Source organism: Chiloscyllium plagiosum, chromosome 10 (genome assembly GCF_004010195.1).
Source record: "Chiloscyllium plagiosum isolate BGI_BamShark_2017 chromosome 10, ASM401019v2, whole genome shotgun sequence".
Lineage (NCBI taxonomy): Eukaryota > Metazoa > Chordata > Chondrichthyes > Orectolobiformes > Hemiscylliidae > Chiloscyllium > Chiloscyllium plagiosum.
In genome coordinates, this window is record NC_057719.1 from 14,476,959 (window position 1) to 14,493,554 (window position 16,596).

Genomic DNA, 16,596 nt, shown 5'->3' on the forward strand with positions numbered 1-16,596 from the left:
CCCTCCTTGTGTACTCCCACAGCCCTCCGGTGTAACTGCCGATGGTAGGGGAGAAGAGGGTTTGGTGAGCTTGACTCACTCTCCTGGCCATTCGTGAGATTGAGGTGGTCCTGTTCAGCCTGTCTGGGGAGCAATTCCTAACACTTGGTGCTGCCAGCCACTTAAATGGTCCTGCTCCAAGCAATGCTACTGAGAGAAGAGGACCAATCCCTAATGAACAATGCCCCTGAGCCAGCTATGATTTACGTTGTGTGTGTGTGGGGTGAGGGGGGGGGAACAAGGGGCTTTAATGTGACCTGAAAGAGAGGGCAAGGGCATTGGGCTGTTTGGGGTGGAGAGGCCAGGAGAGAGGGGAATAACTTTGGGGGGGGGAGGGGGAAGGGAGAGAGGGAGGAAGGGTTGGAGTCTAGGGAGCCTCCAATTGGGTCCAGCAAGTCCTTAGAAGGAGATTCCACCTCCTTCTCCACTACTAATTTGCAATAAGCTGCTGGGCAGTGCATTTGGCACTGCAGCAGGGGAAATTCCTTAGATGCCCATTATCTGGGCACTTACTAGGGCAAGAAAGCTGCTCAGTGCCTTCCCTACCACATGAACAATTCCAAAAAGGACAAGATATGCTGGTAGGCCACAGGAGCAGTGCCCATAGCTTTACATTCAATTTTATATCCCCAGCTTTCTAAAAACACCCTCTCAATGCATTCCATTTCACAAGAACATGAGTCAAGGATAGGAACACATCATATTAGTCTACTCAAAACAGGCTTCGACTCCACTCTCGCACCTAGTCCTCATATCCCTCAGTTCCCTGAGGTATGAAAAATGTGCCTATCTCAGAATGAAATTTGTCAACTATGAAGCATGCAGAAGCCTCTGGGAAGAGACTCTTCCAAAGGTCCATAACTGACTGAAAGAACTTCTCTTCAGTCCGAAACAAGCAACCTCTTATTTAGAGGATGTTCCCTTAGTGCAGTCTAGATTCCTATCAAACTCAAACAGAATCTTAGTGTCATTGAAAGCATCTCATATTAACCTAAACTACAGAGAATGCAGGCCAAATGTATTCAGTCTCTCACCATAGGGAAATCCTCTCATCCTAATCTTCTAGCACATAGGTCTCTTTTGTCTCTTAAACAAAGATAGCACAGACTAGACATAGATTCCTTTTGGCTCCTAAGCAAAAGAGAGCACAGATTACTGGGAAGATACATAGTTCTGCAGATGGTCCTCCAGTTAACTTCATGCATGCTCCAAGAAGCCATTCTCTGACTCTTTGTGAAGATGCAAAGTGCAATGGTATCTGTTTCTTGTGAATGATGATGGCACCTTCCAGGATAACTTGTATAAACATTCACAAGAAACTTTTAGTGCCAAGCTACCAGCTGGACATTGAGGGAGGGGTATCTCTACCAACTGACAGACTGCTGGTTGCTACGAGTGCACCTTTGTTGTCACCAGCGTGCAGTCTATGACCAATTGCACCTGTAAGAATCTAGCCAGTGCAACAGATGCAAGAGTCTTTGAGTTCTGAATGGACTCGTAAGTAACAAAGCAGTGGCCCAGGCAAAATCACTATCAATCACCTAGGGGTGGGTTTCGCTTCGGCGGGTCGGTGTGGACTTGTTGGGCCGAAGGGCCTGTTTCCACGCTGTAATCTAGTCTAATCTAATCTAACAAAGCAGTGGCCCAGGCAAAATCACTATCAATCACCTGAGAGGTGCAGTTTTGGGCAATAGGTTAAGAAGTTCTTCAGGAGATTGCTGGAAAAAACGGAAAGTGAATTAATTCAGGATACGGTTTCTTTGTTCTATGCAGCAGACATGGCTGAGGTGGTGATAGCTGCTGATATAGTATTTTTGATGCAATGATTTCACATAGCCATCATCAATCCCAGTCACAGTCTCACCTTCTTGGCTCTGTTCATTTCATAAAGCACGAGAAACACATGTGCTGACATGAACCAGAATTCTGAGTTCAACATTCATTTAGTTGCTTCTCCAAATAACAAGCAACTCAGTCAACCCTTTCAAAATCCATAACCACTTCCACCTAGTGGTTAGATGGTTCCATCTACAAAGGCAGGAGATACACGGGAACATCACCACCTGCAAGTTGCCCTCCAAGCGACTCACCATCCTGACTTGGAAATATATCCTTGTTCCTTCTCTGTAGCTGGGGCAAAATCCTGGAATTCCCTCGCCAAGGGCATTGTATGGCTACCTACAGCACATAGACTGCAGCGGTTCAAGAAAGCAGCTCATCACTACCTCCTCAAGGGCAATTAGAGACGGGTACTAAATGCTGCCCAGCCAGTGACACCCATGTCCCACAAGTGAATAAAAAATACATGAACGATTTGCAAAAATGCATTCAATGGTAGAAATAATGCGATTATATCTGGTTCTGACACCCCAGCACCATTTCACCTCTGAGTTAAATTTTCACCCTATGACTGTCACAAAAAGCACGCAGAGGAAATCCTTCCAAATCTTTAAAAACTGACTTGCTAGTTTACTGTACGTTTGATGTATTTAAACTTATGGACAAGACATTCTCTCATTAAGCAAAAATGGCAAGACACAAGTAATGTGTGAATTGCCCCATAACAAGGCCATGGTATCATCATGAAATATTTTCCTTCCTCCTCTTTCTGAGTAAAGTTCATCATCTGATACAACAAACATTTTTGGCCAGTTGCACCTGTGCCAACTCTAAAACAGCTACGAATTGGCCCCAATTGTCTACTCTTTTCTACCAGGTTTGCAAATTTTCTTCTTGTAAGTATATATCAAATTCCCTTTTTGAAGTTAGCATTGAAATTGCTTCCACCACTCTTTCAGGAAATGCATTCCAGATGAGAACAACACATCGAGTAAAAAAAAATCTTCATCTCACAAATGGCTTTTTTTGCCAAATATCTGTGCCCTCTGGTTACCACCCTCATTCATTGGAATTGGTTTTATCTTATTTACTATGTCAATCTTGAACACCACTTTTAACCATCCTCATTCCAAGAAGAGCTACAATAACTTACGTTTCTGGAAACTTTTATCACCAACAAAGCTTCTCAAAACATTATAAAGGAAAACATATTTGATAGCGAGTCAAGGAAGGTCAGGTGGCAAACCTTTAGTCAATTAGGAGTTTTAAAGGACGATCTTAAAGGAAGAGGAGAAGGTTGAAATGGAGAGGTTGAGGGAGGGAATTCTAGAGTTTAGGATCCATTGAAAGTACCACTGACAGATCGATGGAATCCACGGAGGTGCAAAACAACTTAAAAAAAATATTTGGAGAAGTACTCCTAATATCATAACATTCAAGGATATAAGACAAGTGCAGGAAATTGGGATTAGCGCACTTTCAGTGGTAGCTATGTTGGTGCAGATGCAATGAGCCGAAGGGCCTTTTCTGCAATGTATGAATCTATAAAACAGCTTTGGAGGAACATAGAGGACTTGGGGAAATGCATTGTAGATAGTGGTCACACAGTGTTGGAGAGGGGCAGTGCAATGGAGAGCATTGAAACCATGAGGATTTTAAAACTGAGGAATTGTCAAATTGGGAGCGAGTGCATGTCAGCAAGCGTGGGGTGCTGGGTGAGCAAGTCTTGAACCTAATTAATACTAAAGGTAGCAGAGTTTTGGAAGGTCACAAGGTAATATAGGGTCAAGGATAGTCAGCTGGAGGAGTATTGGATAAATTAAATCTAGAGGTGACAATTTAAATGCTCCACTCTATTTCTATCCTGCTACTATTTTCTCTCTTAAGCAAAAAAAGGACACAGAGACACAGAACTTCCTATAAACCCACACAGCTTCACACTTCCCCAGTTCCTCTCCCATACGATCTGCAAGTGCCCATACTCACTGATGCTTTACAGAAACCAGCAGCACGAGTAGGACATTCAGCCCTTCAAACCTGCTCTGCTATCCAATATCATCATGATGGATCCTTTTTCTTAACATCATATTCATGTTTTCTCTCCATAACGTTTGAGAAATTTTTCAATCTCTTTCTTGAATATATGCAGTGAGCCCGGCCACCACAGCCTTCTGTGATAGTGAATTCCACAGACTGAATTTCCTCTGAGTGAAGAAATATTTCCTCATCTCAGTGTTAAATGGCCTACCCTACATCCTACATCTGTACCTTCTGGGTTTAGACTCCTCATCAGGGAAACCAGCATCTAGTCTGTCCAGTCCTGTTGGAATATCACATGTTTCAATCAGATCCTCTCTCATTCTTCTAAGCTCTAGTGAGTTCAGGCTCCGTCCAACCAATCTCTCTTCACACAGTAGTCCTGCCATCCAGGTATACACCTAGTGAGCCTCTGCTGCCCTCCCTCCATGATATGTTTATCCTTTCATAGGTTGGGAGAGCAAAGCTGCACACAGCACTCCATGAGTGGCCTCACTAAGTCCCCCTTTTGGTCTGCTAACGATATCCTAACTTCTGAATTCAAATCCTCCTGTGATGAAATCCAATCAATAATTAACCTCCCTGATTGCTTGCTGTTCTTACTCCTTTCATTGACTGGAACATGCAGATCTGTTTGTTCGTCGACACTTGCCAAAACATCACCCTGTGAATAGTACTCCCCCACTGTTTCTCACAGCGAAGTATAGAATTTCAAAGACTAAAGAGAGAGGATCTCACTGAAGTCCCGGAGGCAGCCATCATTCAGGTGGTCCCAGCACAGTAAGCCAAGGATACCCTCTGATATCAGTCCAGGGGTTTGGCCATGGTTAGGGGGTCCATGCTTCTGCAGTCTGGGCAGTGGGTCACGGTCAGCCTTATGGCTCTATAGTGGTTAGTTCCACCCATATCAACACATGAGATGGCCATACCAGGGATGGTCATTCACTGCACCCCACCCACATCTTGAAGTGAGGCAGCTCCTGAATAGGGACAAAAGTGCCTCCTTAGCCCATGACTGCTTTTCACAGCAATGCTTTACTGTATCCCTCCCTTGCAGAGACTGCCGCTCCCCTCATCACAACTATGATCCTCCTACCCAGCATTCCCTGATGGCTGCACGACCTTCACTTCCAGTTCTGGTCATCGCTTCCCCACAGACAGACATTGAAGACCCACAAAGCGGGAAAAGAAAATTTTGGGAGGAAGCATATCTCCCATCCCCCATGCGCCCAGAGGTTGAAATGGAATAGCAGAGTCTCACTCCTGGATTCCCCAACCCCCCAGCATTTCCCTTCATTTCTGTGGGTGATGTGACTAAGGTTCCCCCTCATTGTGAATGTCACTGGACAGCCGCCAATGAGGACTGCCAAGACCCCTGACCAGTGGCTGTGCACCTACCCCACTGCATCCATCTTCCATAAGTTTGAAGGTTCTGTGTTGTCACTCACTATCCTGTTCACACATCACCCCTGAACTATATTGCCTCCTGGTTAAGTGCATCTGCCCGAGTACCTTCCCCGCCCCCTCTGATTGCTGCAATAGAGCGACAGTACAGACTGTGGCCCACTCTGCACAATGCAGAGACACAACCCCCTCATTGTGAGCCATCGCCTTGAATGACATTGCAAGCTGCTCTTGACTGACTGTGCCAGGACTCCCTGACTGACAGGTGACTCTATGGGCTTTGCCAATGGCTGCTCCCCTCAAACTTTGTCACGATAAGCTGCTGGCCACATGATGCAGTATGGGACTGATGTGGCACACTACCTGACAGCAAGACATCACCCCCCCCCCCCCGCAGACTGAGGGCTGCTGTCCAGCGAGGCAAGCCACCTGGCTGTGTGACTGTGTGAATGGGCACGGCAAGGTAAGGCATGGTATGGCTACTGTGAGTAGACAGTGGGCAAGTGCTGAGAAAGCAAGGTGCCGCCTGGTCCATTCCATGCCAGCCCATGTGTGTGGCCTTTCAAGGCCAAATGCCAGTGCGCCTACCAATGTAAGTGTGTGCTTCCAGAGGGCACTGCTAGTGTTTCAGAGTGATGCCATGATGGTTAGGAGAGTTAGGAAAATATCGGGAGCCAATGTCTGTGAATGAGGGGCTGGTGCTCATAACTCCACCCTGAGCTGTGGCTTGCACATACACACGTGGAGCTTGAATGGAGTAAGCGGTGATAATAAAATGTGGAGCTGGTAAAAGCACAGCAGCATCAGAGGGCAGCACGGTGGCTCAGTGGTTAGCGCTGCTGCCTCACAGTGCCAGGGACCAGAGTTCGTTTCCAACTTTGGGCGATTGTCTGTGTGGAGTTTGCACATTCTCCCCGTGTCTGTGTGGGTTTCCTCTGGGTGCTCTGGTTTCCTCCCACATTCCAAAAATGTGCAGGTTGGGTGAATTGGCCATGCTAAATTGCCCATACTGCTCAGGGATGTGTAGGTTAGGTGCATTAGTCAGGAGTAAATATCGGAGAAGGGAACGGGTCTCGGTGGGTAACTCTTCACAGGGTCAGCGTGGATTTGTTGGGCTGAAGGGCCTGTTTCCACACTGTCGGGAGTTCTATGATTAGAAGAGCAGGGCATCGACGTTTTAGGCAGGACCCTTCATCTCCTTCTCCTCTGATGCTGCTTGACCTGCTGTGTTTTTCCAACTCCACATTTTATCCACCCTGACTTTCCAGCATCTGCAGTCCTCACTATCTCCAAGTTGGTGTAAGCAGTGAGCTGCACCAATCAGGTGCCTGCTTGAGTTTCCTCCAGTTGTCTCAATTCTAGCTTGTTTAGCAAGTTTAGTACAATATGCAACTGCATATTAATAAGCAAATCTCCCTTGGTAGCTTTATGGAGGTGGAAGGTGGTTACACTGAGATAAGGAAGGAATGGAAACAGCCTTGAGGATCTGAAAATGTGCACGGCATTACTTAACTAGGAGGCAGCATAGTCCAGGGGTGATGTGTGAATTGGATTGTGAGTGACAACACAGAACCTTCAAACATATGGAAGATGGAATAGGAAAGTATGTTTGATCAGCCCAGTCTATAGATAATGGGGTTACTGATGAGGTTTTCACCAGATCAATGGAAGCAAGGAAGATTCGAACACCCCTAGCACATGAAAACCACATGTGGCCTACGTTCCCACCGTGCAGGAAACGATTGAGATTCAGCTCCATAATGGAACTGGTGAAATCCCCGGCCAGAGACCTGATTGGAGAACTGCCTTTGAACATTGCATCTGAGCTCATAACTTACTCGGGACAGGCAAGTGGGGCTGCTTTTCAAAGTGTATAGAACTCAAGGATATCTTTGACTTTTGTCACCAGCTTGAAGTCTGCCCAAAGTTAAAATATTCCTTGAATTGCCCATACACAAGTCTAACAAAACAGTTCAAAGTGATTCCATAAAACTGAACCTTCCAGCTCAGTAAGCAAATCTCCACCATGATTCCATTGTTTTACTGAGCTTTACATTAATTAGCCAATTGATCCATTTCCACATATTACACCTTGTAACTTCCAAAATATTTAACATTTTGAAACTATAAATGTTTACAAAATAAAGCAACAGAGTGATTTAAAAATGGCTATTCTTGTGCAGAACAGTAATCAGAAATAGATACATTTACTTACAGATTCGAAAACCTGATTTGGACACAGGGCCGTAACCATTTTCGCTGTAAAGGGTGGTTGGGTCGCCTTTTTTACAATTGTTGTAACACTTTCCATTTATACACTGGCGTTTGCAAATAGTTGGCGTGAAGACTATTTTTATTGTTCCTATATTGGTGGTCAGGTTTGCCCCTGTAAGAAATAACAATTCAGCAAGTAAGCAAATAAGTACACAGTTGAAAATCATTGTTGCTGAAGAGCTCTGGAGTTGTTGGAGCCAAGTAGAGAGAATTAGATTTTGTGAAGGAACAGTTAAGCAACCATGCAGCTGACCTACAATTCTCCAAACCAGGAAGTGGACAGAGTACATTGAGTTTATGTTGGATTATGCTCCAAAGTCTGAGCGAGGATTGAAATAAAGGGCATGTGGAATGGTGAGTAAGAGGAACACAATGGCAAACTGTGCCAGATCAGTGGCTGTCAGTGGATTAGTTAAAGACCTCAGCAGAGATTCCAAGTTCAACATGGCTTGTATAATGCAAATTTAAAAAAAAAACGTTCCCCCAGAATATTTCAGTTACTCAGGAATTAGATTTGAGTTCAGCAGAATGTGGGCTTTTAAACTGACCCTACCATAGTTAAGTCCTCAGAAATGGTATGTTCTATTCCACTGCATGGTAGTTCAGTGGTTAGCACTACTGTCTCACAGCACCAGGAATCTGGGTTCAATTCCAGCCTTGAGTGACCATCTGTGTGGAATTTCCACATTCTCCCTTTGTCTGCATTGATTTCCTCTGGGTGCTCCAGTTTCCTCCCATAGTCGAAAGACTGTGCAGGATAGGTGGATTGGCCATACTAAATTACCCATAGGGTCCAGGAATGTGCAGGGTTAGCCATGGGAAATGCAGGGTTATAGGGACAGGGTGGGGTCTGGCGGGATCTCTTCAGACAGTCAATATGCACTCGATGGGCTGAATAGCCTGCTTCCACACTGGAGGGATTCTATGATTTCTGATCAACTGCTAGCAATGATACTTGATTTAATTCAACTCCTAAAAAAAAAGGTAAAAAGAAAAAAAAAGTCAAACTTACTGTTTCTGGATAACTGAAGCATTATTTCTGTATTTTGCAAATAATTTGCATGAACAAAATATGTATTGTTCCTTTGCTGGTGGGCAGATTTCTTCCTCCAAGAAATTAACAATCCAGAAAAATAACTAAAAAAAAAGAACTCAAAAATCATCATTGCTCCAGAGCGCTGGCGATGTTGGAACTTAATTGAGAAAATTAGATTTTGTGCAAATTAGTTGTTATGTAGAAAGTGGCTGCTGGCACCAAAGACTGGATGGAGTGCATGAGATCTACATCAGGTTTATAGTGGCCGATGTATTCAAACAATGTACTGTTGCAAAATTCTTTTTATTTCTTTGCCACAGCTATTTTAATTAAAAAAACTCAAACATTCTTCACCTCAATGGGTTTCTTGTTGTCACCCCTATTTACAATAATGTGGTGCAAGGTCTGTGATGTATATGTTCTCCTCATCTGATTTATTTTAGAATTGGCAATTTGAACCAGTGACATGTAGTTTTTTGTCTGTGTGTGTGTGTGTGTGTATTTTTTGAGGAGGTTTAACGATTACATTGTCACTATTTCTGGAGCCATGATATTTTTAAACTATTTTCAGAGACACAGGAACAGGACATAACCAGTGCATTCCTGTCCACTGTCAATTATAAGAAGATACAAATGTCAAAAGAAACATCTGTTTAAATGTGAAAATACAAATTCAAGCTTCCCAAAAATAAGTCCGTTTCAGCTTTCAGAATAGATATCATGGAACAAACAGCACAGCAACCCAGAAATGCTCATTTCAAAAAGCACAGGACTGAAGAACAAATTCAAAATCAACATGAAAACACATTGTGGTGTCTTATGAATATTCATTTAAATAATGTCCAGTTTGTAGCCCAATTATAGCTAGGTGGTTCAAATCATGTTATAAGAAACAGATATCAAAATATGTCACATAGCCAATCACAATATAACCACACAAATATTCAATACTCAAGACCATTATAGCAGACTCTTCTGCTCCTCGGACCCTGCCTGACTGGCTCTGCTATTCCAGCACCACACTTTCCATCTATATTTTAAGGTCACATTGCAGCTGTTCAGGACATTGGTTAGGCCGCTTTTGGAATGTTGTGTGCAATTCTGATCTCCTTCCCATAGGAAGGATGTTGTGAAATTTGAAAACGTTCAGAAAAAATTTACAAGGATGTTGCCAGGGTTGGAAGGTTTGAGCTATAGGAAGAGGCTGAACAGGCTGGGGCTGTTTTCCCTGGAGCGTTGAAGACTGAGGGGTGACCTTATAGAGGGTTACAAAATCATGAGGAGAATGGATAGGATGAATGGACAAGATCTTGTCCCTGGAGATGGGGGAGTCCAAAACTAGATAGCATAGGTTTAAGGGAAGAGGAGAAAGATTTAAAAGGGATCAAAGGCATGCTTTTTTTCACACAGAGGGTGGTGTGTGCATTGAATGAACTGCACGAGCAGGTGGTGGAGGATGGTTCAATTACAATATTTAAATGGCATCTGGATGGGTATATAAATAGGAATGGTTTAGGGGGATATGAACCAAATGCTGGCAAATAGGCGTTAATTTATATAGCATATCTGGTTGGCATGGACGAGTTGGATCAAAGGGTGTTGTACATCTCTATGACTGTATGACTATAAAATAAAGAACAAAAACTACCAAGAGTTGAGAACAGTTCCACACATGAAACTAACAAGCAACCTGCTTGTCAATGAAACAGTGAAATACTTTGGATGCTAGAAATCTGAAACAAATGCAGAATGTGAGAGAAACTCAGTAGGTCTGGAAGCATCTGAGGAGAGAGAAACAGAGTTAATGTGTCAAGTCCGCTATGAATCTTCTTCAGAAGAAATTAATCAGGATGTTGCCGGGAATGAAGGATTTGATAGACAACGAGAGGCTGGAGAGGATGGGACTTTCACTGGAGCATTGGAGATTGAGGGGTGACGGTATACAGGTTTATTAAATCGTGAGAGGTATATATAAGGTGAATGGTAGGTGTCTTTTCTCTGGGGTGGGGAATTTCAAGACTTGGGAACATATTTTTAAGGTGAGAGGATTAAAATTTTAAAAATACATGAAGGGCGATTTTGTTTTACGTAGAGAGTGGTATTGTGGGAAATGAACTTCCAAAAGAGGTAGCAGGTATGGGTACAGTTACAATGTTTAAAAGGCATTTGGTTCAGTTCATGAATGAGAAAGGTTTTGAGGGATATGGGGCAGGAGCAGGCAGGTGGGACTAGTCTAGTTTGGGATTACAGTTGGCATGAACTGGTTGGACTGAAGGGTCTGTTTCTGTGCTGTATGACTATGACTCCACAACCAGTTGAAACTACTGAAGAGTCATACACAGGATTCAAAACTTATTGTCAGTTTAGTCACCCGTTTTATTGATATCATTCCACTGACTGAAGTAGGCCAGATAGAGTTCATATTCCATTGTATAATAAAGTTCATCTAGTACTTAAGCTTGTATCGTACTCAGGAATAACATGCTTGATTCTGGGAGATGACATGTAGACACCATGTGTAGCTGGTGAATGCTTAATGCTACCAAGTTTTAGACATGTAGATCTGAAATGTTCCAGAGCCAAGAAATGGGCTTTGCAAGTGGCAGTGAGGTATATTTGGAAGAATACATCTCGGAAAAAAAGCTTTGTTGCATTTCCATCCGTGAGCATTCTCTCCCAAAGGTGGACCAGCAAGTTCAACAGCAACCTGATCACCGGCATCACAATTAATGATGGCAACAAGACATCTCTCCAGAACATGAAGTGCTCTCTTCTTCACAATGCAGAGGACCACTATTGTGTCAGGAGCCTAACAATGGACTAAAGGCACTGGATGTCTGAGATGTGACGCATTCAGGGGCTGACATTTCCAAAAGGGTAGCATCCCTACCTTACAGCAACATCACAGAATCTGGATGTCTCTGATCTCAGTCCCCTCCCTCCCATAGAAGACAGCTCAATGCTGCTTCTCCTGTTGGGCCAAGGAAGTTCACTTAAAGGTCTCACTTAGTATTGGTCAACAAGGTCATTGTTGATCCTTCCACTTCAGAGTGAACCAAAGCAGATGAGGGAAGATAGTATTGTACCCACGCCATACCCTTTAAAAATCCTTGTCCCCAAACCCATCCTGGGGGAGGACATTAAGTTCTGCACAATGTCTTGATTTACTCCAAGTAACTAGATAGTTAGAGAGTAGAACCTTGAGAAGGAGAAATGACAAACTCAAAGAGCAGGATACATGCTTTAGTATTCCCTGCTCCAATAACTGGGGAGTTTCAGAAACAGTAGAATGCCCATCATCTCATGTCCATCATTTCAACTGATCAAGATTGTGAAGGAAGTAGAGATGAGACTTGGAAGGAAATAACTTTGGGCCATTTACTAAATTACATCCTTAAAAAAAAAACAATTCTGAGATTTGAAACAAATGCTTTCGTCACTCACCTCGTAACAACGGATGCTCATTTTCGACTAATGTTTGCCCATTTGTTGTGAAACGATTCTGGACCCGTGCCTGCCCATTGCCATTAAATAACGCATTTGAGAGTAGCTGTCCATTTCCATTCGATAGATGTTTCACAGTACGTAATGTTCCAGGCACTTGCTGAGTATTAACAGGCTGTCCATATCTACTCAATGTACTGCTGGATGGTGAAAAACAAAATCAAATTCAGGCTATATCTCTAGCTTAAGAAATCAAACCACACAGTGCACTGTAATTAAAAACATTTGAGGCAGGTGACAACTTTACTCAGAAAAAAAGATTCAAAGTAAAAGGTTTGCAGTTATACATAAAGAACAAAGAACAGTCCAGCGTAGTAGCAAATTATTGCAGATACTAGAATCTGTACTGGAAGCAGCAAATGCTGGCGATCACAGCATGTCAGACAGCATTCACAGAGAGAGAGAGAGAGAGGACAAGCTAATGTTTCAAGTCTAGATCACTCTTCTTCAGAGCACAGCTTAGCTTGCTCTCTCTCCACGGATGCGGTCTGACATGCTGTGATCTCCAGCAGTTGTTGCTTTCGGTAAAGAACAGTACAGCACTGGAACAGGGCCTTTGGCCCACCAGGCCTATTGCAATACACGATGCCTTTCTAAACTAAAATGTTATTACTTCTAACGTTATTCATAACGCTCTATCCCCCTATTCATACATCTGTCAATGTTTCTCTTTAACATTTCTATCGTATCTGCTTTTACCACCTCCTCTAGCAGCACACACTAGGCACTTACCAGCCTCTTAAAACAAAAACTTGCTTCTCACATCTCCTGAAAACTTCTGCCCTTTTATCATAAATCTATGTTGCCTGGAAATTGCTATTCTACTCTGGAGAAAAAAAAGACTTTGACTATCCATGCTATCCACCACTCTCATAATGTTGTAAACTTCTATCAGGTCACCCCTCAGCTTTCGAGATTCAAATGAAAGCAAACCATGGTTGTTCAATCTGTCCTCATAGCTAATACCCTTCAAACCAGGTAACTTCCCAGTAAACCTCTCCAAAGCTTCCACATCTTTCTAGTCTGGTGACCTGAACTGCACGCAGTAAGAATATCAGAAACACTTCACAAAGGCCTTTAACAAACCAAAGAATTGTGGAAACACTGATCATCGTCTGATTTGTTTTTGATCTGATTTATTGCAGTCACATGTACCTAGGTACAGTGAAAAGTTTTGTTTTGTGAGCAGTGCAGGCAGATCATAGCAAATAAGGACATATTGATCATAGGGTGCTTAGACAGAGCGAAGCATATGGGTTATAGCTAGACAAAGCAAGATCAACATTATTTGAAGTTAGAGAGGTCCAATCAGCAGTTTAGATTCCCTACAGACTGGAAACAGGCCCAACAAGTCCACACCGACCCTCCGAAGAGTAACCCACCCTGACCCAACCCCCTGATTAATGCACTTGAAACTATGGGCAGTTTAGCGTGGCCAATTCACCTGACCTGCACAACTTTGGATGGTCAGAGGAAACCGGAGTACCCAGAGGAAACCCATGCAGACACAGGGAGAATGTGCAAACTCTAGCTGTGGAGAGAGAATCAGAGTTAATATTTCAGATCCCTAACTCTACATCTCTCGTCACATGCTTCTGCACCTGATCATTTTCAGTACTTTTTTTGTTATTATTTCACGTTTCCAGCATTTAGAGTATTTGGCTTTTGCTCTTCGTAAAATTTGCCACTGGTGAACTTTTCCGATTTTGATATGCTTACATTTTTATTGTGGGGGGATGGGATGGTTTCAAAAACATTCTTATTAAATTGTGGACCCCTGTAAATTTTAATCGCTCCATTTAAAATGGAGAGGGAATTAGAAATAGATATCAGGGCTAGATGATCAGGTGGATAAAACTAAAGAAAATCCAAAGGCATTTCAATACACATTAAATAAGTATTAAGCAAAAGAGGATAACTAGGTACAGAGTGACGCCCATTAGGCCCCTAAGTGGCAGACTGTGGGTACAGCCAGAAGATATAGGTGAGGGTACTTCACATTTGCATTCACTCGATGAAGGAACAGTGCACTGAAAGCTTGTGATTTTAAATAAACCCCATTGGACTATAACGTGGTGTTGTATGACTTCTGACTTTGTCCACCCAGTCTAACATTTCCTGATGAAGAGCTTATGCTCGAAACATCAATCCTCCTGCTCCTCAGATACTGCCTGACCAGTTGGGCTTTTCCAGCACCACATCCTTCGACTCTCCACATCATAAGTTTGTATTCACAGCAGAGAAGGAAGATGTATTTATAGAAATCAAAGAGAACTCTGATATACTTGAGCAAATCACAGCTGAAGAGGAGGAGGAGGAATTAGTGGTTTTAACAGAATTAAAATTGGGTAAGTGTCCTCGCCCAAGATGACATGTATGCCAGGTCAAAAGGTAGAAATCGGAAACACGCGCTGAGAATGATCCTGGTTTCTTCAGAAGAGATAGCATTTTAAGACTGGTATGACTTTTCAGTTCAGAACCGAATATACCAGGCTCAAAATATTAACCCTGTATTTCTCTCTTTGCAGATGCTGCCAGACCTACTGAGTTTCTCCAGCATTTTCTGTCTGCTTGTATTCCTTGAATCCCAGATCACTGTGCGAGGCAAGGGAGGAGATTGCAGGGGCCCTGACATTAATGTTCAATTCTTGTCTGGATACAGGAGAGGTGGTAGAGAACTGGAGGACTGCTATTGTAGTATGAATATTCAAGAAGGATGATAGGGGCAAATCAGGGAGCTAAAGGCCAGTAAGTCTAACATCAGTTTCAGGAAAACTATTTTAGGAGACAGAATTAATCTGCAGATCAAGAGGGAAGGTATAGCTGTGTCAGAGGGAGATCACATGCAATTGGCTTGATTAAGTTTTTCTAGCAGTTTCCAAACTGTGGATCAGGGCAGTGTAGAGGATACAGTCTACATGGAGTTTCGTAAGATTTTTGACAAGGTCTTGCATGGCAGACTGTAAGAGAAGAGTCCATGGGATCCCGAATAATTTGGAAAATTGGATCCAAAATTATTTTGGCAGCAGGAAGCAGAGGGTGGTGATCGAAGGGTATTTTTGTGACTGGAAGCCTGTGAACAGTGGTGTACCACAGAGCTCAGTTCTCCATCTCTTGCTGTGTATTGCATTCGTTAATGATCTAGACAGGAATGTATGAGGTATGATCAGCAAGTTCACAAATGAAATGAAAATTGATTGTGTAAATAGCAAGGGGAAAGTCTTAGGCTACGAAACAATATAGACTTATAAAAGGGACCTACAAGGCAACTTTTTCACGTAGAGGGTGGTACGTGTATGGAATGAGCTGCCAGAGGAAGTGGTGGAGGCTGGTACAATTGCAACATTTAAGAGGCATTTGGATGGGTATATGAATAGGAAGGGTTTGGAGGGATATGGGTCGGATGCTGGCAGGTGATACTAGATTGGATTGGGATATCTGGTCGGCATGGACGGGTTGGACCAAAGGGTCTGTTTCCATGCTGTACATCTCTATGACTCTATGACTTGGCTGTTCGCAAATGAAATTTAATTGTGAAAAGCATGAAGGAGGATTAATAAGGCAAAGGAATACATGTCAAATGGCAGGACCCAAGGAAATATGGAGGATCATAAGGACCTTGATGAGCAGGACTGTAGATCCGTGATGAGAGAAGGTCAGTCGGTATGTTGGTTAAGAATGCAATGGGCTACTTGTCATTATTAATTGAGGCATCAAATATAAGAGCAGGGTGGTCAGGATGGATCTGTACAAGACACAAGTGAATCCACAGCTGAAATCCTGAGGGACTACGTAAAAAGTAGGAAGACTTGAAAGCATATTTTTTGGCTGCCAGGTGAATATCCGACCATCTCCACCCCTGACTGAATCACAAGAATCAGGAAGGCAATGGGGCCTCTGTTCCTCCATATTCTATGCCTCCCTTCAAGCACCCACTACCTGGCCTGCTCCTTCATACAGAATAACATTTTGCTGCCTCTAGAGTCAAGGAATCATTCAATGATTCAATTTTGTCTCCTTTGTTCATGGATGTGAGCATTACTGGCTAGACCAGCATTTATCGCCCATCCAAAATTGCTCAAGGGAAGTTAAAAGTCAACTACATTCCTGTGGGTCCGAAGTCACATCTTGGCCAATCTTAGCAGGACTTATAGACTTAATGGTAAGATCCTAAGGAGTGTTGCTGAACAAAGAGACCTTGGAGTGCAGGTTCATAGCTCATTGAAAGCAGAGTCGCAGGTAGATAGGGGATAGTGAAGAAGGTGTTTGGTATGCTTTCCTTTATTGGTCAGAGTATTGAGTACAGGAGTTGGGAGGTTATGTTGTGGCTGTACAGGACATTGGTTAGGCCACTGTTGGAATATTGCGTGCAGTTCTGGTCTTCTTCCTATCGGAAAGATGTTGTGAAACTTAAAAGGGTTCAGAAAAGATTTACAAGGATGTTGCCAGGGTTGGAGGATTTG

The 16,596-nt window shown here is 43.1% G+C and overlaps 1 protein-coding gene across 1 annotated transcript in view; it reads right to left on the bottom strand.

The window, feature by feature from the left end:
* LOC122553394 (latent-transforming growth factor beta-binding protein 2-like) overlaps positions 1–16,596 on the bottom strand; it is a 366,328-nt gene that overhangs the window by 311,855 nt on the left and 37,877 nt on the right. The window contains exons 2-3 of the mRNA XM_043697103.1: positions 12,074–12,273; positions 7,535–7,705 (exon numbers count right to left, since the gene is read on the bottom strand). Of these exons, the coding sequence (XP_043553038.1) occupies positions 7,535–7,705; positions 12,074–12,273 (371 nt within the window). The remainder of the gene's footprint in view (positions 1–7,534; positions 7,706–12,073; positions 12,274–16,596) is intronic.